At 43.5% G+C, this 21,348-nt stretch overlaps 3 protein-coding genes across 3 annotated transcripts in view; all 3 read left to right on the plus strand.

Moving 5' to 3' along the window:
• The window catches only part of LOC147302870 (protein NLRC3-like), a 267,565-nt gene that overhangs the window by 17,741 nt on the left and 228,476 nt on the right, over positions 1-21,348 (plus strand). The window contains exon 6 of the mRNA XM_086284396.1: positions 1,732-1,908. Within this exon, the coding sequence (XP_086140522.1) occupies positions 1,732-1,908 (177 nt within the window). The remainder of the gene's footprint in view (positions 1-1,731; positions 1,909-21,348) is intronic.
• Positions 6,513-9,738, plus strand: LOC147302871 (dynein axonemal heavy chain 5-like). The gene is made up of 5 exons (XM_086284510.1): positions 6,513-6,738; positions 7,104-7,204; positions 9,143-9,331; positions 9,399-9,473; positions 9,595-9,738. The coding sequence occupies exons 1-5, from the start codon at positions 6,513-6,515 to the stop codon at positions 9,736-9,738; spliced, it is 735 nt and encodes a 244-aa protein (XP_086140636.1).
• On the plus strand, positions 15,887-18,549 carry LOC147302872 (uncharacterized). The gene is made up of 6 exons (XM_086284468.1): positions 15,887-16,160; positions 16,282-16,353; positions 16,453-16,571; positions 16,655-16,715; positions 16,806-16,900; positions 17,336-18,549. The coding sequence occupies exons 1-6, from the start codon at positions 16,125-16,127 to the stop codon at positions 18,315-18,317; spliced, it is 1,365 nt and encodes a 454-aa protein (XP_086140594.1). The 5' UTR covers positions 15,887-16,124; the 3' UTR covers positions 18,318-18,549.

The following is a 21,348-nucleotide window of genomic DNA, read 5'->3' on the forward strand; positions in this document are numbered from 1 at the left end:
GTTGTGGACAAAACGTGCAAACATACAGTGCAGCACTGCAGAGTCACACTGCTGTAAATTTGAACACATTCTGTACTGTACAGGAGACACGGCACGAGATTGACTGACAATGGTCTACAGCCAATCAGGACGCAGAACACAATGCGCTGTAAAAAACAAAAGCATGCAAAATTGCACAAAAAAGATCAGCGAAACAGCGAGGCCGCCAAAGGTGAACTGTGTTACAGCGAGGGACCAGCGTATATGTGGTTGTTGGGACGATAAATGTCTTTGAGCTTGTGTCAGAAGACGAGCTGCAGCTTTCTGGACCAGCTGCAGTCTTGCCAGGCAGGTCCCACTAACTCCAACATATAAGGAGTTACAATAATCCAGCTGGGACGTCATGAAAACGTGGATCGCCCGTTCAAGGTTTTTAAAAGATATAAATGATCTCACCTTAGATAAAAGCCTCAGTTTGAAGAAAGACCGCTGTACAACTGAGCTCAGCTGTTTTTCAAATTGCCGTCAAATATAAGCCCCAAATGTAATAATGCGATTTAATAAAAGAGCTGAACCAGTCTAATAGAGCGCCCTTGATGCCGCCATGCTCCAATGGTGAGGTCAAGATGCTGTGGTCAAGGCAGCGGTCAGATCCAAAAGCACAGCGGAGTCTCCTGATCAGTGGCTGATAAAAGATCATTAAGAACTTTTCAAAGTGCAGTTTCAGTGCTGTGAAGAGCTTTAAAACCAGACTGAAACCTTTACAACAGATTGCAGCTGAACAAATATAATCTTTTACAAAATCTTCGACAGGAAGGGAAGCTTTGAAATAGGCCTGAAATTTGAGCGGACAGAGGATCCAGATCAGGTTTTTAGTACAGGCTGTACAACAGCATGTTTCAAACAGGCTGTACAACACCTGAACTAAGACTGCTGTTAAAAATCGCTAAGATGTCGGAACCAACAACCTTTAAAATCTTTTTAAACACGTGTTGGAACAACATCATTTGGACAAGATGATGTCTTTATAGCATCACATCGTTCCTCCACCTGATCAAACCACACAGGCTCAAACTGATCAAAAACAGCTGAGCAGGTGAATATTTTAGCCCCGGTGCGATCTCGGGCGAGAGTATCGATGATGGCCAAAGGGCAGCGTCCAGCTCTACGGCCGCTGAAGAGCAGACTCAACAGACGCGCGTGATGTGGATCCTACTGCTCTAAAATTGGAGCTTCTTCAATCCATTACAGAGACACAAAACCACAAAGACTTGTATAAAACTATCTTCCTTTATTGTCGAAGCTTAAAGAGATTTTGGAAAATGTGAGTTTTGCCTCTTTATGTTTATGGTGGGGATGCAGAACAAGGAGCAAAGATGAATGTGATGCTGAATCAGCAGAAGACTTGGACTCATTTGATTCCAGCTTTGATATCATTGATTTCAATATGTCCATTTCTGTCACACTTCACCTTTAAAAGTGAAGCCATGTGGTTCCTGGAAGGAAAAACACGACTTTTTCAAGTCTTTGTCCTGTTTTTATGAGAAATGTACGACTTTAATGTGAAACATTCAGAGTTTTTTCTCTTGTTGTGTTTGTTTGAAGCTGCTTCCTGTTGGCTTCAGCTGTTTGAAGTTTCCATTTTCTAAACTTCTACATTCTGAACCTTCTTCAGCTCTGAACAGATGATGAAACACTGAATGATTTCAAGCACTTTGTCTAATAAACTTACATCTTTCATTCTTTATACAGATTGAAGGACTGTGGTTTGTCAGAGATCAGCTGTGATTATCTGGCAGCAGCACTGAAGTCCAACCCCTCCCATCTGAGACAGCTGGACCTGAGCTGGAACAACAACCTGCAGGATCCAGGAGTGAAGCATCTGTGTGGTTTCCTGGAGAGTCCAGGATGTAAACTTGAAACTCTGAGGTCAGTCAGCATGTTTTAGTTGTGCTGAGATGAATATGATGTGAAAGTTGTGCTGACACTAAACTGCAGACATCAGGCTGATATTATACTGATCCACACTGAGGATCTTCATGGTAAAGTCTGTTTTCTTCTTCTCTGGTTTAGTCCATTGACTGCAGCAGAACAATGTTCACATTTCAAACCTTCAAAGAAGAAGAAAAATCCTCCACTGGAAAATTCACTGTGAAACTCTCAAACTCTTCATTGCACCTTAAAGTCTGTCTGACACTGAAATCCAAAGCAAAATGTGCGTTTGCTTTACAGACAGCAGTCCAACACAAACATACACACATCACCCAAAACACAGTCCAACATCCAAATCTCCTCCACTGCCAGCATGAATGATGGGAAAGAGAAGGAGGAACACTCTGACATTCAGGGTTAGAATGAGTTTCATCAAGCAGACTGTGAAGATCAAAGCTGCATTAGAAAGCTTACATGAATGAATGAGTGGACAGAAGTGGACAGAGATCATCTGAAGCACTTCAAAGGCTTTAAATCAGCACATTTCTCTTTATTCTTTATCAACTCTGTTAGTTTCTCTCAGTTTTCTGTGGAATGAAGCTAACAGCAGGCTAATAAGATGCTGACCAATAGGTTTCTATTAAAGGTTGTAATTTGTATATGAAAAAGTGCTTTGGCTCAGCAGGGATCAGCTTACAGGTAGAATACAGCTGCTGGATGGGATTAGCATGTCATAGCTATCTACCAAACTGCTAACTGGGGGATTTCAGGCCATCTATGGATCATTTTTGCTAACTGTTTATTCAGCTTAGGCTCACAGGGCTGCAGCCTGTGCCCTAGCTGTCATAGGGCAAGAGGCGTGGTCCACCTGCACAGGTGAGCAGTCCATCACAGGGCCAACAGAGAGCGACAGAGAAGCACTCCCTCACATCCACACCTACAGCCAATGTAGAAGCACCAATGAACCTAAGCAGCATTTCATTGGACTGTGGGGGAACATCCAACCTCCACAGAAAGGCCCAGCTGACCAACAAGCTTCAACCTACAACCTTCTTGCTCTAAGGCACTAGTGCTAACCACTTTTGCCCATTTCAGCCCAAATCCTGCATCTTCCTGTTTCTGACTCCAGGCCAGCTCCACTAACACTTTCTCATCAGACACTGCCACCTAGTGGAGGAAGTCTTAGTTCCATTTGAAGCTTCAGATTACAGTTAGTTCCTTTACAAAGAGGTGGAGGTGGTGGGGCCACAGCACCATCATCACTGAGTGCCATAGGACACTTAACCTTTGTTTCCATATGCTGGGAACTTCCTGTTGTTCCCAGGAGGACTGGAAAATGTGTGAAAATCTCCCAGTCAGTTCCTCACAGCACACTTCAATCATTTCCCTCCCACAGCATCAGGACCAGGGCTTTTTCTCTCTTTGGTCCCACTAAGAGATTTCCACACAAACACCTCATCAGTGGGACTCTCAGAGCTACCAGCCCTTTGCTACAATCACAAAGCTCTTCATTGAAATCAATGATATCAAAGCTGGAATCAAATGAGTCCAAGTCTTCTGCTGATTCAGCATCACATTCATCTTTGCTCCTTGTTCTGCATCCCCACCATGGACTTCATTCCTTTCCAAGCCAGCCTTGAGTGTCCTTTATTCAGCTCATCCTCTGCTTTACTTTTACACCTGATTTTAGCTGCTTTATCTCTCTTTCAACAGGTTTCTGTGCCTCAATCTTTTTCTTCTCTCCCTCATAACAAGACAGCTTCTTCTGCCTGAGAACATGTTGGAGTGATTTACTAATCCAGGGCTGCTTATTGGGGAAAATACTTCCTGTTTCCAAAGTAATCCCCATTTTTCCCAGAAAGAAATGTCAGTAGAAATCGATGATCTAAGTGAGAACATGAGCCTTTAAAAAGTCCCAGTGGGTGCAGTCAAAGCAGTCCCTCAGTCCCAGTATAGAGTCTTTGGTCCAGACTGGAACAGCTGTGTGCCCAGTTTGAGCTCTCTTCAGTGCTGTGACCTGACAGACCCAGAGGGGCCATCACATCACATTTAGAAGCTCCCCTGATGGAGCCACAACACATGTCCAATACTTAGTCTGTCTTGTTGGACCAACTGGAAGAAATGATTCAAGGACTTAGTCACAGAACAGAGATTCAAATCTCCAAAATCCAACTGGCTGCATCAGGACATATAGTCTGAAACTCTGCACAGTTTCCTGTTTGAAGCTGCTTCCTGTTGGCTTCAGCTGTTTGGAGTTTCCATTTTCTAAACTTCTACATTCTGAACCTTCTTCAGCTCTGAACAGATGATGAAACACTGAATGATTTCAAGCACTTTGTCTAATAAACTTACATCTTTCATTCTTTATACAGATTGAGTTTCTGTGGTTTGTCAGAGATCAGCTGTGATTATCTGGCAGCAGCACTGAAGTCCAACCCCTCCCATCTGAGACAGCTGAACCTGTTCAACAACAACCTGAAGGATCCAGATGTGAAGCAGCTGTCTGATCTTAAGAAGAGTCCAGACTACAGACTGGAGACTCTGAGGTCAGTAGAGTGATGGAGTGAGTGGGTGGTGCTGTCAGCAGTATTGTACTAAACACAGTCAGTATGAAACAAAGATCCAGTGTTTCCTGTAAAGCTGCAGCTTCTCAGTGAAGCTGTGAGAGGAGAACGGTGACAGGCTTCAGGATTGGACACAAACACTTCCTGTTTCTCACCTTTATGGTCACCATAGTAACGGATGACAAGCTCTGATCAAACGCTGTCAACAGCCAATCAGCTCTCTGAACAAAGCAGCACGCAGACCAATGACTGCATTGATTTCCAAGTTTAAAGCAGTGAAGAACACAGTCTGTAGGTGAGGAAGAATTTAGTGAGAGCAGATGTTTGGATGGAATTCCTCCAGTTAACAGCTGGAACCATCCATCTGGATTGTTGGGCTTGTTGTTGGGGTTCCTACAGAGCTCAGAGTGGACACACCAAGGTTCTTCTAATGAATGAAAGTCCAAACTCAAACTAGGAGGGAAAAACATTTTCAGCAACTTCAATAAAAATCCAAAGATTAGAAAAAGTGAAGCAACAATGAGTCCTAGTACAGTCCCAGCACTGACGTCCCTGCTGCTCTTTATACTGGATGTGCTGCATCACTGACTGACAGCTGATGAAGAGTCTCTGGAAACACTCGTTTATCTCCTCTGCTCTTCCTCCTTCTCTCTGCAGGTGGAGGTGGTGATGGTAAACAGGACGGTGTGTGTGCTGAGAGAGGAGCAGCTGTGTCCTGATGATCCAGAGAGGTTGAAGCAGCAGCAGCTTGTGTGTAGAGACGCTCTGACTGGGCCATGTTACTGGGAGGTGGAGAGGAGAGCTTCATCCAGCAGTGACTGACAGAGGAATGAAGTGCAGATGACTGTCAGTGCTGCAGAGTGAACTGCTCTGAGAACAGCTCCACTGTCAGACACAATGTAGAGTCCAGCATCAGCCCTGTGTGTCCCTCTGGATCTGACAGAGGATCATCAGTGTATCTGGACTGCTCTGCTGCTGCTCTGTCCTTCTACAGTCTCTGCACAGTCTCTGTCTCACTCTGGAAAGATTTTACAACTTGTTGTAATTACAGAACGTTAATATAATATTCAAACATGTGATCTTCTCTTTATTTCTGAATCTTTACCAAATAAAGAAAAACCAAACTAACAAACAGAAGCTGTCGTGTCCTTTTTCACCACATCTGTGAATCTTTTCTGTGTTTTTCCTCTTTTCCTCCTTCCTGCAGCTCCATCTTCATCATTCTGTGTCCAGTATATGTGAACACGTCCAAAGCATCTGAGCCTCATGTTACCCGTTTGTGTGAGTTACGCCTGTCGTTGTGTTGTGGTGTATAAATAAGGGGCAGGAGACAGCGCTGGATCTCTGAGTTCTTTACTCTCAATTTCTGCAACATCTGCAATATCTAGAAATGCAAACCTGTGAGCTGTGTGTGTTGTGCGTCTGCTCGGCCACCTCTCCTCCGGCCGTGCTGGAAGCAGCTGTGCGTTTGACAGTTTTATCGACTCGACAATAATCGAACAAATTAAATGTTCAAAAATATCAACTTAAGCACTTCAAAGTCAACAAAAAGCTTAAAACAATGAAATAATATTTCAGTGACAAAACAACAGCTCATAAGAACGATACACAAAATAATACAGAAACAAACAAATAAAAGTTATTAACCAGGATCCATGTTTTTGTCACAAACACTGAATCAGCTGATTCACTCTTTATGTTTCTGAGTTTGTTTTGTGATTATAGTTCTGGTTTCTGTGTCTTCACTGTGTCCCACGTCTCCTTACTTTGGACTGTCTGTCCTGTCACTGAAGGTGTCTGCCCAACAAGGACGTGGTGCTGAATGCATCCAGACCCCTGCTGACTGTCTTTGCAGCTTCGGTCAAAGGTACAGTGTCCACTGTGACCCTGAGAGCAGGACACAGCCAGAGGTGAGTCAGCAGTTACAAACTAAATGCTGCTGACATGAATCAAACTGCTGGATAACCCACTGCTCATGAAAATGGCACCTTTCTGTTGCTTTTTGAGATTACTGAGAATATTTGAATTGTGACTCAGATGGCAGATCCAGGCTCTCAGCCTCCAGCTGAAACTTCCAGTCCTCCCCCAGCCAGAAGCTCTGATGCTGGGCTGAGAGACTTTGATCCTTCCCTGGATCCAGAAATCCAGGAGGGAGAAGGAGAACAGGACCTCCTTCCTGATCTGGAGAGGCCTGAGGGAAAGAAAGATGGAGCAGACAGAGCTTTGAACAAATCCAAACCTCCTGAGCTTCACCTCCACAAAGGTGCAGACACTGATGCACAGATTCACATGTGACACCTGCAGCGTCCAGCTTGTGCCGCTGACATTATCTCCACTCTGATACAAGCCTCATTCACTCGCTCACACACGTTCATACAATCACCTTTTCCTCACAGTCACACACATGAATGTAATGAGGGGAACTCGGGCTTCACTGTCATTCCTCAGGATCCTTTGATATGCAGACTGGAGGCTCTGTGGATGAAACCACCGACTGTCTGAAGCACTCTGAAGTCTTCATGATGGACTTCATCCTGATTAACACTACAATACTTGTTAGAGGCCTTTTATATGTAATAATATTCTTTTCCATTAAAGCTCTGAACATTCTCACTCTTTCTTGACCAGGTGTGACAGGTGAAGGACACCGGCGAATAGGAGGACAGAAGCTGAGAGCCATTAGTCACATGACTTCAGCTGCTGCTGCCTCACCAACCACTGGCCCCTCGGTGAGTCTAGAGTTACAGCAGTGACCACAGGAAGTGCACACGTGTGATCTAAAGCTACATGTGGGCCTGTGACCATCAGTCTTCTCACTGTGGTAGACGGGTTTGTGAGTCCCTGTGATGCTGGGAGTGTCCAGGACAGTCGCTCCTGATCGGGTCTCTCATGGAAAGCTGGTCCCAGGAATTCCTGGAAAATTCCTCCACAAAAGAGAACTGGGAACATAAGTGCAGAGTGACAGAGGTGCTCAGCAACCCTGCTGTTATATGGGAATAGAACCAGAATAGTCGGCAACCACTTGAGTTAAGTTAGCCAAAGAGATGCGACTCAGACTGACTTCATCATGTTGGCAACGTGTCTGCATTGATAAACTCCAGTTATTGACAAATCAGAGAATAATTCCAGTCGTTCAGAGACAGATTGTGATTGTTTGGAGGATGTAATCGTTTCCCTTCAGGGAGCGTGTTGGACGCTCAGTGTCCGGGTGATTAGCTGATGCAACTACTTAGAATCAGTTTGTGAATATGAAGAAAATCAGTGCAGTCACTGGACAAACTCTGATTCTTCCTAGTTTCACTCTTGTTTCAGTCCAGTGTGACTGAGGTGGTAAAAAATGATCTGACTTTTAGCCACACAGCTGTCTGCTAGAGAAAAAGCCTTTGTGCACAACTTTCTTAAAGGCAAACGGCACCATGTTCACTGCAGCTGCAGCAAACGCAGCAAAGAGTGAAAGTTGGACTGAGAATGTTGTGACTGTTTCATGAGAAAGAGCAGGAAAACAAGCATCACACACCCAGACACAGTGCTGGGATTAGAATTAGACTTTAGAGCCAAATGTAGGACAAAAGCTTTAATATGAAAGAGGAAAACCCAACAACAGCCAGAGCATGAAGCTCAAATCTATACCAATCACCAAGAAAGCTGACAGGCCTGTGACACGTCAGAGACGCCGTTCAAATCATAAAGAAGTTGGTTTATTGACAAAATGTAAAAAACCAAAAGAATCAAGTCAACCTTCAGTTTCGAGCGAGTAGACCAATCAGGCACAGCAGCAGCTCTAGAATAAGCAACAATTTGATGTATTACAAACAACCTTTCATATACACACATACATATGGCTCATATGCTGTTTAAAAAGGGCTCAAAGACCCAACAGATTACACAAAGTACAAAAACACTTTCATTCAGACAACAGTCAGCTGTGCACGAGACAGAGAGCCGACTACAGTTAGTAACATGGACTCACTTTGTTTCAGACACGACACAAAGTAACACAAAGCCACAAAGAGCAGAAACATCAAAAAGGAGGCAGAGCAGCAGCAACTCTCCATGAGCTGTGAGGCTAACAGCCACCCACACTTCCTGTGATGCATAATGAAAACAACATTAACCTGAAGGATGATAACAACAGAAAGAAGTCTAAGCTAACGTTACACAGCGCTCACACAGCGCTGACTGTACAGGCCTCACACAGCTACGACCTGCATCCACAACACCTGATTCTACTGAACACAAACAAGTTAATGATATATGAGCAATCCAGGGAAGGCTTCCAGGAAGGTGAGGATCCAAAGACAGCTCTACAACAGCATCAGTCAGCAACAATGTTACTGATCACTGACTCTTTCATCCTTTTATACTCAATCAAAAAGTGCTGTGTTCACATTTGTTTCTGCTGAAATCCAGAGACTGAAAATGCGTCTTTTTAAAGTTTGAATAAACTGACTGAACTTCTCACGAGTCCAACCGTGAGGAACACTTCCCCCCATGACACATCACAGGACAACGTCTCAGTGGAGGGGGGACAGTAGCTCAGTTTAGGCAGTCACACTCAGAATCGATGCCTCCAGTCAGGGTCAAACGTGGTCCTCAGAAACCTGCAGATGTTTGGGCCAAGCTCTCACTGGTCTCTGCGTCTGTAGACTGAGCTGATGTTTCTCCAGGTGTCTGGTAAAAGGACGATGCTGCTGTCCAATGAGGCGAGGAGAGAAGTAGCCAAACAGGCGAGAGCCGTGAAGGAGGAACGGCGGGCAGCTCTGGATGCCCGACATAAATACCTGATGAGCAGGCTGGCCGACGCCGGCAGCCTGGAGGAGGCGGCGGTGGAAGACGCCATCGTCTCTGATGACAGAGTAAGTTCAGAGACGTGATCCTTCCTCAGAGTTGAACCTTTGAGTCATTAATGTCTGATTCTTCCAGTTCAGTCTGATCCATGAATTCTTTGCTGCAAACGGATCCAAGAAGCTGATTTTCTTCTATCAGGATGTCAAACAGGTAACTTTGATCACATTTCAATGACTGACACATGAAGGTCTAACCGCTCTTCATAATCTGCTGTCCTGTTTGTTGCAGCGTACTTTGTATTCATATCTTTTAATATCTGCCTTTCTCCCAGAGTCTGTCCTCCCGTCAGTCTTCCTTTGTGGACGCATCAAACTCAGCTGTGGCTCAGAGGAAACTCTTCCTCACTACGGGGAACTCTGAGGTTGGCTTCAGCTTTTTATGTTTAGTTCATGTGAGAATCACAGAAAAATGCTGATATGAGTGGAAGCTTCTGCTGGGAAATTGGCAAAGAGCAGATTATTGAACAGCGAGGCAGACAGTTCATTTCAGTGATGCCAGTTTATTAGAAACGAGGACTGTGGGGCTGCTGGAAGTCAGGACGGCCGTTCTCTGGATAAACCTGACAGCTGAGGTGGAGAGCAGGATTTATCCACAGACGGCTTCTTCCAAGCAAATGTCCTGAACACACCTGAGCTGAGGCTTACACAGTGTGTCCTGTGTGATCTCTGCTTTATGGTGGTTGAATCTCACAAATGTGACCATCAGACCTGATGACTTATTTGTGATGTTTTCATTAAAAATATCCTGGGTGAGGTGTTTGGGGCCTGTCCCATGAGGAGGAGTCTCCAGGGCAGACCCAGGACACACTAGAGAGGTTATATCTCTCAGCAGGCCTGGGAATGCCTCAGTATTGTCCTGGATATGCTGGAGGAAGTGGTTGTTTAGGGAGGTCTGGGATTCTCTGCTTAGACTGCTGCACCTGTGACCCGGGACCAGATAAACAGGAAATGGATGTTTGAAATTCAAAGAAATCCTCTTTTAACAATGAGGAAAAAAGACAGCAGGAGATCCATCGCAACTAACAAAACACTTCAAACACATCAATGCATCAACTTTAATCAACTTCATTTGGTTCAAATGAAGGAATCTAACAAAGCACTCACTAAAATGAAACACCAGTTAGTTTCCCGAGCTCAACAGGTCGAACACCTGAGTTTGGTTTGCGGTGCAGTTTTTATTTCTTCTAGATAACTTGGGTTATTTGCACAGGAAGGTTTTTTAAATGTATTTCTTAAGTACGATCTTATATGGGGGTTGATTTTATAGCATAACAGAATAATGTAATAACTCTAATAGAGTATAAAACATTTGCAGAATGAAGTACAAGGTGAAGAAAAGTCAGAACGTCCCTGTTTGAAAATCCAGTCTCAGAAGGTCAGAGATGGACAAATTCAGCTACAGAAACATGTGGCCATTTTTTTAAAGCCATAGAGCATATTACAGACGACACAAAGAGCAAACACTGTAAACTTCTAACCACAGACCTCACACAGCTCACACACGTCAGAGTGAAGCTGTCATTTCCTGAAGCTTCCACACAAGAGAACTGGCAACAAGGTGGAGTCCTCATGGATCACTAGCAGAGAAATGTGGGTGGGTGCCAGACCACATGGACTCGACTCACTTTATTTCATACAAAGGAGCAGACTAATGCTGTCATCCTTAAAGACTAACTAGAAACAAGCAGTGCGCTCGCATCGACTCGACTTGTTTTGCAAGTTTGAAGTGAGATGGTACTTTGGAGTCAGCCTCCCGAGATGATGGCTGGCTGGTTTTTGAAAAACATCTCATATTTATACAATGAGTAGCAGACTTTCCTGACTTGCAGAGGTCAACGTCCTCCTCAGTCATGCGCCATGAGTGGCACAGATACTATTCATCAAATAACTAACATGGCCTTGATTGTTACTCCAGAGACTTATCTGCGATGTAGCTTTATAGCATTTTCATTAGCAATCGTATGATTTGTGTTACAATGACCTTTGTGGACGGGCCCGGACCCCCAGGCCTCGTCCGTGACGCCGACGGTGAGCGCAACGTTTTTGTTTTCTTGCGCTTAAAATAACCTGATCAGCGTTCTGCCGACGGTTTGTTTACATTTCTCACATCTGTGATTGTTCACACGGGTTGGACACGAGCAGAGAGGGCTTTCAAGATGAAAAAGCCAACGTGAAACTTTAACGGACGACAAAGTTTTTCAATCAAATCTCCGTCACACCCTTCCTTGACCTCATCACGTTATCCACCTTAGTCAAGGAACAGTGGTTCGGGAAAATATGCATTTGTTTTTTGGACCAGTTTAAAACGTATCTCAACTAGTGATGTGCGGATCGATACTGAAATATCGATTCCTCCGATACCCGTCATTGTGTCCGGCCCCTTGGCGTGCACACTCACAACAATGGCTGAGCGTAAACAGTCATGTGCAGACGTATTTTACCTCCACGAACAGCTGAGACGTGGTTTGCCATACATGTGGCAAGAATGTGAGGTGTTGTGGTAACACCGCTGACCTGGTCAAACACCTCAGAGTGAATCACATCACAGAATATGACGAGCGTATGTTGAGGCGAACTGAAGAGGAGGAGAGGGAGAGGTGCTGCCAGGGCGAGACAGACGTCTCTCACGGAGTCCTTTAATGCTGCAGGCAGGCAACAAATAGCCACAACTTCAGGTTTTTCATTTCTATATGATAATTCTGCATCATTAAGTGATAAGAACAAGTAATCTGATGTCCTGTGATCATTACGACGCTATAATTTGAGATAAAATAAAAGATAGAGTAAAAAAAATAAGTTTTTGTACAGAGTATCGTATCAGATCAGTATCGTCGATACCAGCCTGGATTTTACTTGGTATCAGATCGGAAAGGAAATCAGTGGAAATCAAATCCTGCTTCTACAGGTGTCCAGTTCATTCACTCTGACCCCTCCAGATAAGCGTTGCCAGTTCTCACTGTGCTGTAGATCACATTTTCTTGTGTTTGGGGTTATAACGGTTACTTTTGAGGTCTGTGTTATAAAGCAAGTTAATCCTGAATTTAACTGGAGAAGACAAATTCCCACTGCGTGGTGTAGTGCACAGCCAGGCATTCTTTACATTAGTTCGTTTGACAAAACCAAAAAGCCGAAAGTATTTACTTGGAGTTTGGTTTGATGAAATAAGTGCCAGAATCAGTGAATACAAATGATTCCAATGACATGAAAACTGGTGGAAGGACAAATCCCTCAAGAAAAGCACGACTAGCACATTAAGTTTGTTTGTAATCATCATCATCTCTAACACCATGCGCACAACAGTGATTTTGTTACAGAACACTAAGATAGTAAAATCTGGGAAATGATGATATTTCTTTCCAAAACTTCCTGTCTGGAAGACATTAAAGCTGCTGTGCCACCTGCAGCTTCTTTCAATCTATGTTATGTGAATATATCTTTTTTTTTGGGTTTGAACATCCATTCAAACTCACTCTCTGCCTAGCAAGTCTCATTCCCTCATTTCCTTGGGGTCCAGCTTCACATACGTGGCACTGAGCCTTTTCCTTTGTCACCTCTTTCTGCTACATGCCTAGCCTCCCAGTTTCTTGGTCTATTTTCTTCATTTCGCTAACTACACTTCTTTTTCTTTGTAAATCTCTTCCTTCAAATACTTTCAAAATCACTTTTCTTTTTTCCCTTTCTTCTGTGCAGAGAAGACGTCAAACCCCTTCTTGGCAGTTTATCTCAATAAAGCTGTACTATCCCAGCCATCTGGTAAGTCTTCCCTACTACCCAGAGCCTGTTTATACTCCTGCATGTCTCTGCCTTCACTCACTTCCTCTTCTTGATGTCCAAACTCATCCTTCAAACTACCATTTGATGCTGCATAGCTGCATTCTCCCTGACACCTCCTTGTCTCCTGTCTTTTTGATTTCACCTTCTGCATAATATTTAGTTGCCCTGTGTGCAGCTTCCTCCACTTTCATATATTTCTACAAGTTCCTCCCTGTTCTTGAAGTATGTGTGCACCACGGCCATTTCCACTTGGAAAATCTGCCCCACATCTGTCTTTCTAGATTTCTCTCCTAAACACCACACCTACCCAACACCTCATAACCTCTGTTCCCTTCACCTAAATGTCCATTGAAGTCTGTGTCAATCACCACTGTAGTATGTGGTCTCTTGCACACAAAATGTGTCTACCCTCCACCTCCATAATATGAGTCCGCCAGCCCTCCCATTGCCAGTCATAGTCCATAACAAGTCAAAAACATAAACAGCTCGAACGTATTATTTATTTAAAAGAGAGAGAGAGAGAGAGAGAGAGAGAGAGAGAGAGAGAGAGAGAGAGAGAGAGAGAGAGCTCAGTTGTCCTTGCTCTAGCATCAAGAGTCAGTGACTGGCTGTTCACTGCAGGCTCAGCAGTCCAATGGCCGATCAGCAACAAAACAAATAAAAAAATAAGACACGTTCTTGATGATGACAACAAACCACATCCAAAAAAATATGACAGCAACACTTTAAGTTTTGTGTGCATTCATCATGTGCAACTCTGCAGAAAGTCTCATGTCAAGGATGTGTGGACAGGGGGGCTATTAAAAAGTTCCAGTATACAGAATAGAAAACCATCAAATGAATGAAATAAAATCTGTTGTCACAGTGGTTTTTGAAGGAACAATTACTTCACAGATGGACAGCCTCATTATATTTGAGTTAAATCTGATGATACACACTTCACGTCACCCTAGTTACATGTTTTTATTTGCCATGTGTATGTTATCCAAGGGAGGAAAAAAATGAAAAAGAAAACTTTTGATGTTTCCAGACATTTCTTCACATCAGCTGCCAGCAACCAGTTTCAGCATGTACAACTGTTGCAGTAAGTGTGCTCATGCAGACCAACTATGCTGGTCCACTGTTCTTAATGGTGCTGCATGTTGAGAAAGAAGTGAAACAAATGTTTTGTTTAACAAGTCCACTAGTGTTAGAATAACTTGGCATTTCCAATCTGTTTCTGCTGTAGTTCAATGAAAGGTTTCAGTTACTTAAGTTTGAGAAAAACCAAAAAAAACGTTGGTCAGCTTCCCTCAGGGTCACTCCACGGTTGATGACATGGTCCACTATTGTAGCTCTGATGTCATCAGCAATTCTATTTCTTACTCTTCTTACCCGTCCTCTCCCCCCTCCTCGTCCTCCTCTTGCTCCTCCTTGTCCTTGTCGTCCTACTTCTTCACCTCCACGTCCTCTTCCTCGGCCTCCTCTCACTCTTCCTGCTCCCTCCATTGTACTCCACACACAGAGCTTACCTGTATCATAGTGCTTAGGCTGATTGCAAAGTGAACTAATTATCTAAAAAAGCTTTCACATGTGGCAGTGTGCCAGACAGTTGACAAAATAGTGTAAATAATGGCCATAAATGTGTATAGTTTTGCTAGGAGTGCGTTGATCATTTGGAAATTGAGTGCAAAGCAGTGAGTTGTGTTTACAGTTCTGCAAAAAGAGTGCTGTGCAGTGGATTGTAGCTACAGGTTTGCAAAGTGTGTGTTACAAAATGGCAAACTGAGTGCAAAGCAGTTTTTGTGCTTTTAGTTTTGCACACTCAGTGAGTGGTTTTGCTATAAGTATCAATAGTTTTAGGAATTGTGCTGTAAGAATCACAGTTAGGGTTTAAGCATTCAGAAAAACCTGTAATAAACGCACACGCATGCGTCTTCAGCATTACTGGGTTTCTGCAGCTCCTGGTTTCCTGTTTAATACATTCACACAAGCAATCAAACGCTATGAATCGTTCCACAATGTTTGCAGTCACTTTTCTTATCCCTCCTGACTCAAGAGCATAAAGCGATCTACGTTAGCTCTGGGAATTCTGACGGTCGTTCAGTAAATCTTTGTTTAATCTCTTTATTTGCTTTTTGGAGAAGTGAAGGTACAAAAACCTCGTCAATCAAATTTGCTTCGGTGGACAGAAAACAGCCGTTGTAGACTGTTTGGGGTTACCTTTTATAAGTATTGAATTTTCAAAAGTGAAGTCAGTTCTTCTGACCAGGTTCAGACCAGGATGAACACAAGTATGATACTGGACCCACTAGAGAACTGGTCCCAGCTGTGGGTTCACCTCCTCCTGCTGAACTCATAGGACAGACTCTAATGTAGCATCACGTTCATCGGTCACTCCTGACCTCCTGTGAAGCATGACGGATGTGTAATTAATGACTTCATTATTTGGGGCATTATTGCTCTAAAAATCATATTAATAGTATTATTATTATTGTGCTTTAGGCTGCACTGATAACGCAGAGGTCTCTTCTTCCTCTGGGCTGTTTAAAGGGCCAGTTTGTCCAAAGCTGTGTATATACCAGCTGCTGTCAGGCTTCAGATGTCTGCATTAGTCCACAGTCCACTGTTTGTAAGCCATTGCTTTACTGCAAAAGTTCCCATCTACTGTAAAGAAATGGAGATAAGCAGGCACATAATATGAAAAGGCATGCTGGAGCTGACTTTGTCTTTTCTGATCCATCGGTTTGTGTGGCTCTTTCCACAGGAGGGACCTAACCCACACTTTATTTACTTATATGATAAGTTTAGTGGAGTGTAGTGCAAAATACACAGTGTTTACTTTTAATTTAACAACATGAAGCTGCATCAAGTTTCCATGGTGACTGCTCAAGAAATTCTGCATTCATAAATAAACATCAGACTGTCAAAAGAGCTCATCTGTGCGAGACCACCGAGCTGAGAGCATTTTCAGGTCCAGATCCCCCGTACGCCATCGTTGGAGAGCAGTTGACGTTTTTCTTCCTGACTTTGATTTGAACACGTTTAAATGGAAAAGAGTCAAGGAATCTATAAGCCTATCAGGGTATGTGACGCTTTTGCTTTTACTGCATTTCAGTCATTTGAAGAATTTGATGTCGTTTTAAAAGTTGACAAACTGAGAATCATTTTAAGTAACAATGACTAAATTGCTATTTCTTTGACAGGTGTTGTTCAACACACAGATTTATGAAACAGCTGTAAAGATCTGCTGGTATCTTCCGGGCTACAAGGCTCAGGTTAGACCCAGATTCATGCAAACCAAAGCTGACAGAAAATATCAGGTCATTTCTGAGGACCTGAGAGTGGTGGTGATTAAATGTCTCCTTTACTTTTAGGTTGCGATAATGACGGAGTTTCTCAGACTTCAGCAGGAAGATCTAATTCCACCGAACCTCACTGCTGAAGATCTGAGAGATCTTTTGGTGGAGAAGAGCAGGGAGACGCTCAGAGAGCAGTGAGTTACTGTCACACCTGAAAGTCTGTTTGTGATGACGTGTAAGTGCTGAGAGAAAACCTCTGCTTTGCTTTCTTTTGAAGGCTGTGGGAGTTTGAGTTAGAGGATTTTGACGAAGAGGAAGCCAAACCTCTTCTAAGGCTGGTAAGACGAGAAAACCCACAAGACTTTTTTTTCATTACGTGCACATAACCTTTACACATAAGCGCACTGTAAATGTGTTTTCTGTTTCAGGTGTGGGCGGTGAACGTCAGCAATAAAATGAGGGACGTTGAATTTGAAGCCAGGTTGCTTCTTCAGTTCCCAGAGGCCGTACCTCCTAAATTTCAGTGAGTCACATGTAACATACAGTTATTAACCCTGTAAGACCCAACCCATCAAAAAACAGCCAGAAAATTCAGATTCTTTGGAACTGAGATGTTTATCAACCCTTTAAACAAAAGCCACACATGAGTTCTTTGCTATGTCATGTTGTGTATGATTTACTTTTATTGTGTATTTATTTTTTGTATCACATTTGATACACTGGGTGTTTTTGGCAACTTTTTGTTAACGACAATGTTAACTTTAGACTAAAAAAGAGTTTTGTCCACAACATTTAGAAATTATAGCAAGTATTGATCATGTTGATGAGATCGAGGTCTCAGAAACTCATGTATGCTACAAAGGTGGTTACAGGGTTAACAGTCCAGCTACAGTGTTTCAATATTTAAATGATGCTTTGAATATGTTTAACAGATAACTCTTATCATGTTTTTCTACAGAGCACCTAAACTCCTCAGCGCGGTGAAGGATTACGTTGAAATCCTGAAAAAGAAGCAGCAGGAACAGCCTAACAGCAAACTGCTCACCGCGCAGGAGGTAGTGGTCGAGGTAGTTCCCCGCGTTCTCCAGGGCTTCTGGGAGCTTCCTCCTCGTCCCCTCCTAAACATGGCCTCCCAGAGTCTAAGTATCCTCTCCACCAGTGTCACCAAGGCCACTTTAGATCGTGTCTCCAAGAGCCTCACGGCGATGGAAACACAGGCCGTCTTCACCCGCTCTATCCGAGACGATCTGGTCGACAGCATCCTGACGGAGATTAGACAGAAATTTCCTGAAGAAATTCTGTCTATCCAAGTTGCAAACTTTGCACCCCTGTTGCTGAAGACCATTGCTGATGTAGCAAGGATCCGGATATGTGAAATCTTTGAGCCCCCTTCAAGTCCTGATGTGAAGAGCACAAATGGTGAGCGCTCCTCTGACGGCCTTTCAGTGGCAAATGTTCCACCAGCCGAAGAAGCTCTGTCAGAAAGTGTTGCAGAGCCCGACGTTCCCTGTGAGGAACTTCTTTCTGAAAGGGCATCCAGTCTGAGTACTCGAGACCTTACGATCGAAGGAGCTCTGTCAGAAAGTGTTGCAGAGCCCGACGTTCCCTGTGAGGAACTTCTTTCTGAAAGGGCATCCAGTCTGAGTACTCGAGACCTTACGATCGAAGGAGCTCTGTCAGAAAGTGTTGCAGAGCCCGACGCTCCCTGTGAGGAACCCTATGGCGAGTCCAAATCCTGTGTTGAAGGTGAAGATCATATGATCAACGGATCTTGTTCTGAAATTGGGCCGGTTCCTGATGTTCCCTTTGAGGAACCTTTTCCAGAACCTGAAGCCAGCATGAAGTCCGAAGACCGTCAGAGCAAGAAGAAGAAAAAGGGCTTCTTCAAAAGACTGAGAAGTCTGTTCTGCTGCTGTTGCAGACCAAAAGTCACCGACTGACACTGAAGCTGTGACCCAGTGTTGGTGTTGCAGTAACTCTAAATATGTAAATATGTTCCTTAATGATTGTTCTTCATGTTTTTGGGGGTTTCTTTAGTTTTCAGTGGGCTGGGTGTTTTTTCTCCTCCGTGTTCTTTACTTGATTCTTGTTCATAGTTCCTGATTTGTTTTCCTAGTTCTTGTTTCTTAGTTTGTAGTTTCTTGAGTCCACCTGAGTTTCCAGCAATAAAAGCTGCCGATTCAAGTTTTATTCCACGTAAGAGTCCTGTGTTTGGGTCCTACTACCTGCCTGTCACAGCACACCATGACAGAAACTTTATAAACTCATTCATATTTCTACACGAGTCTCCAGCTATGTTAAAGATTTTTTTTCTTTCAAACATTTGTAAGAATCTCTTATGGTTCTCAAAATACTTCCACAAGTCCAGTAAGTGTAGTGCAGTAACATATTGATGGTATTATTTTTAATAATTATTTATTATTTTTAATGCACTTTGAACTGAAACTGGTATATAAAATGTACTTCCTGTAGAAAATGCAGTGTGAATGCTAATAGCTGAATAGCTTGAGTTGAATTTTTATAATTGCTGAAATCTTTGGTGAAAAACATGTTACAGTTTTTGCCCGTTGCTTGAACACATTTTGCAAAACGTCGCTCATTGTGCCAAAACTCTAAACACAAGTAAACATGACACATCAAAATATACCATTCACATCTGTGCCAAACTGAAACTCTGCTGTCAAAACCTAACATTCCTCTGTCAAGATGTAACTCTGTTGACAAAATGACACATACTTGCATCACATGCAGATCAGATCAGGGGGACACACTAGTCTACTTCATATAAAACACTGCAGTCTTTCATTGTCATTGTTTATTCTGAAGGCACATTTTCAGGAGACACAAACAACCAAAAAAAGCAAATAGGCTTACTCAATATTGTCCACTGCAGCACCATGAATTCAGATAAAGCAAAACACAAACATAATACAGTAATAGAAAAAACACTATACTGTACACACAAAAAATCATGACAATTGTGCATACGTGGGCTCATGGATCCCGCCGTCTGTTGGGGTCTGGCCACAGGACCTCATCGACATCGCAAGCAGTGTCTTCTCCCGCTGGGCACCGGGGAAAATATCCTCTTGCATGTCGAAACCATCCATGGATTGCTGTCACCTGAATGTAAATAGAAATATATGTGGTGGCCCCTAGAGACAAAACACGTACAAACTCCAAAGCACATTTCTAGCTTGAACTGAACTTCCAAAACAGAGCTACCTAGAACAGCGGTCCCCAACCCCCGGGCCTCGGACTGGTACCGGTCCGTGAGTCGTTTGGTACCGGGCCGCGAGAGTTGAGGCTCAGGTGTGAAATGTCTGGTTTTCAGGGTTTTTATCGCTTTTCAGCGTTATTTTGTTATCGTTTTTATCATTAACTCGGTTTTCCTGGGTCTTTTCACGTGTGTTATGAATAAATCTTCTTTTTCGGTACTAGTTTTATTTTGTTGTATTTATCCGTGACACCTTAAAGGCCGGTCCGTGAAAATATTGTCGGGCATACACCGGTCAGTGGTGCAAAAAAGGTTGGAGACCGCTGACCTAGATCACGTAAATTACACAATTGAAAGCATGAAAGCATATGTGTATTGTTTGTGTATTTATGCACAAGCATTCATATATATTCAAATCATTAAAAAACAAAAGTTCATTTGCCTGTTACTACCACACACCAAATCTGGTCGTTGGTACTTGGTGAACTGAGAGACACAACAGCAGAGGTCACTATTAATGCTATAAAAGAGGCCTTTGCAAGACATGCAGTTGCCGAGACTGTGGTATCGGACAACAGGCCGCAAGTTTCATCAGAACAGTTCAAGCACTTTGCTAAAGAGTACCAGTTCACACATGAAACGAGCAGCCCCAGGTACCCCCAAGCCAACGGGGAGGCAGAACGCGCTGATCGTACCATTAAAGACTTGAGAGGACTGTGACTATAGCAGAGCACTGCTAGCGTGCAGGGCCACCCCACTGGAACATGGGCTCTCACCGGCACAGTTGCTCATGGGGAGACACCTGCGTACCTCTCTGCCACAAGCTGCTGCGAAGCTGGTGCCAAAGTGGCCCGACCTACAGGCTTTTCGCGAGAAGGATGAGGAGGGGAGGCGTGAGCAGGCAAAACACTACAACCGCAGACATAGAGTCAGGACAGAAGGTGTAGATTACTACTGAAGGAACCATTGGAGCAGTAGTTGGACCTGCCAGTGCTCCCAGATCTTATGTGGTAGAGACAGACAGGTTTTCTAAGGAGAAATAGGAGCCACCTCACACCAACAGGGACTGTTACCAGATCTGGTCGAGCGGTGAGACCTCGTGTAAGATTGGATGTGTAATTCTCTGAAGTTATCCATTCAGGCCCTATTCAAAGCTGGCTTAGGCTGTTAGAGATGTTTACAATTATGTGTTTCGTTTAAATGTAAGTGAACAAGTGAGAGATGTGTATCATTTTAACGTTTGATAATGCTCTGCATTCCTGTTCTTGTGAGCTGAGTGAGTCATTGTGAAGTATGTCTTTAGCTAAAAGGAGGTGTAGCGGGAGACTACTGTACCCATAAGGCTGTGTGTGTGTGTGTGGGGGGGGGGTATGATCTAAATTATAATATTGCTGACTGTCTGAGGCAAAATTTCCCCAAATCGAATCGAATCATGGATTGAATCGATTCGGGCAAGGGCGTCGATTTGGCATGGACGGAGGGGACATGTCCCCACCAATATCCAGCGATTATTGAATTGTCCTCACCAATAATTTGATCTCTTCGAGTAAAGAAAAGCAAACCTGATAGAAAGAAGAAAAAAAAAGATCTGTCAACGTCTCATTCACCCAGCGGTGCCGAAAGAGTTAAATTACGTCCTGTACTGGAGTCCTACCTCATGTGACAAATATGGCCAATGTGATTGGCTGAACCTTTCAGGGAGCTCTGTTGAGTTTTAGCAGCGGCAAGCCTGCGCTCCCAGGAGGAGAGGAGGA

The sequence above is a fragment of the Aulonocara sp. 'chitande type north' Nkhata Bay genome, linkage group LG23, assembly GCF_057382095.1.
Source record: "Aulonocara sp. 'chitande type north' Nkhata Bay isolate Kocher_YH1m ecotype deep benthic linkage group LG23, A_spYH_male_GT1.1, whole genome shotgun sequence".
NCBI lineage: Eukaryota > Metazoa > Chordata > Actinopteri > Cichliformes > Cichlidae > Aulonocara > Aulonocara sp. 'chitande type north' Nkhata Bay.

Excerpts from the sequence above, each read along its gene's own strand:
- LOC147302872 (XM_086284468.1), top strand. The coding sequence starts at position 16,125 with ATGGAAAAGAGTCAAGGAATCTATAAGCCTATCAGG. Across the intron at positions 16,161-16,281 it reads GAATCTATAAGCCTATCAGG|GTGTTGTTCAACACACAGAT; the intron begins GTATGTGACGCT and ends TTTCTTTGACAG. Across the intron at positions 16,354-16,452 it reads TTCCGGGCTACAAGGCTCAG|GTTGCGATAATGACGGAGTT; the intron begins GTTAGACCCAGA and ends CTTTACTTTTAG.
- LOC147302871 (XM_086284510.1), top strand. The coding sequence starts at position 6,513 with ATGGCAGATCCAGGCTCTCAGCCTCCAGCTGAAACTTCCAGTCCTCCC. Across the intron at positions 6,739-7,103 it reads TGAGCTTCACCTCCACAAAG|GTGTGACAGGTGAAGGACAC; the intron begins GTGCAGACACTG and ends TTTCTTGACCAG. Across the intron at positions 9,332-9,398 it reads CCATCGTCTCTGATGACAGA|TTCAGTCTGATCCATGAATT; the intron begins GTAAGTTCAGAG and ends TGATTCTTCCAG.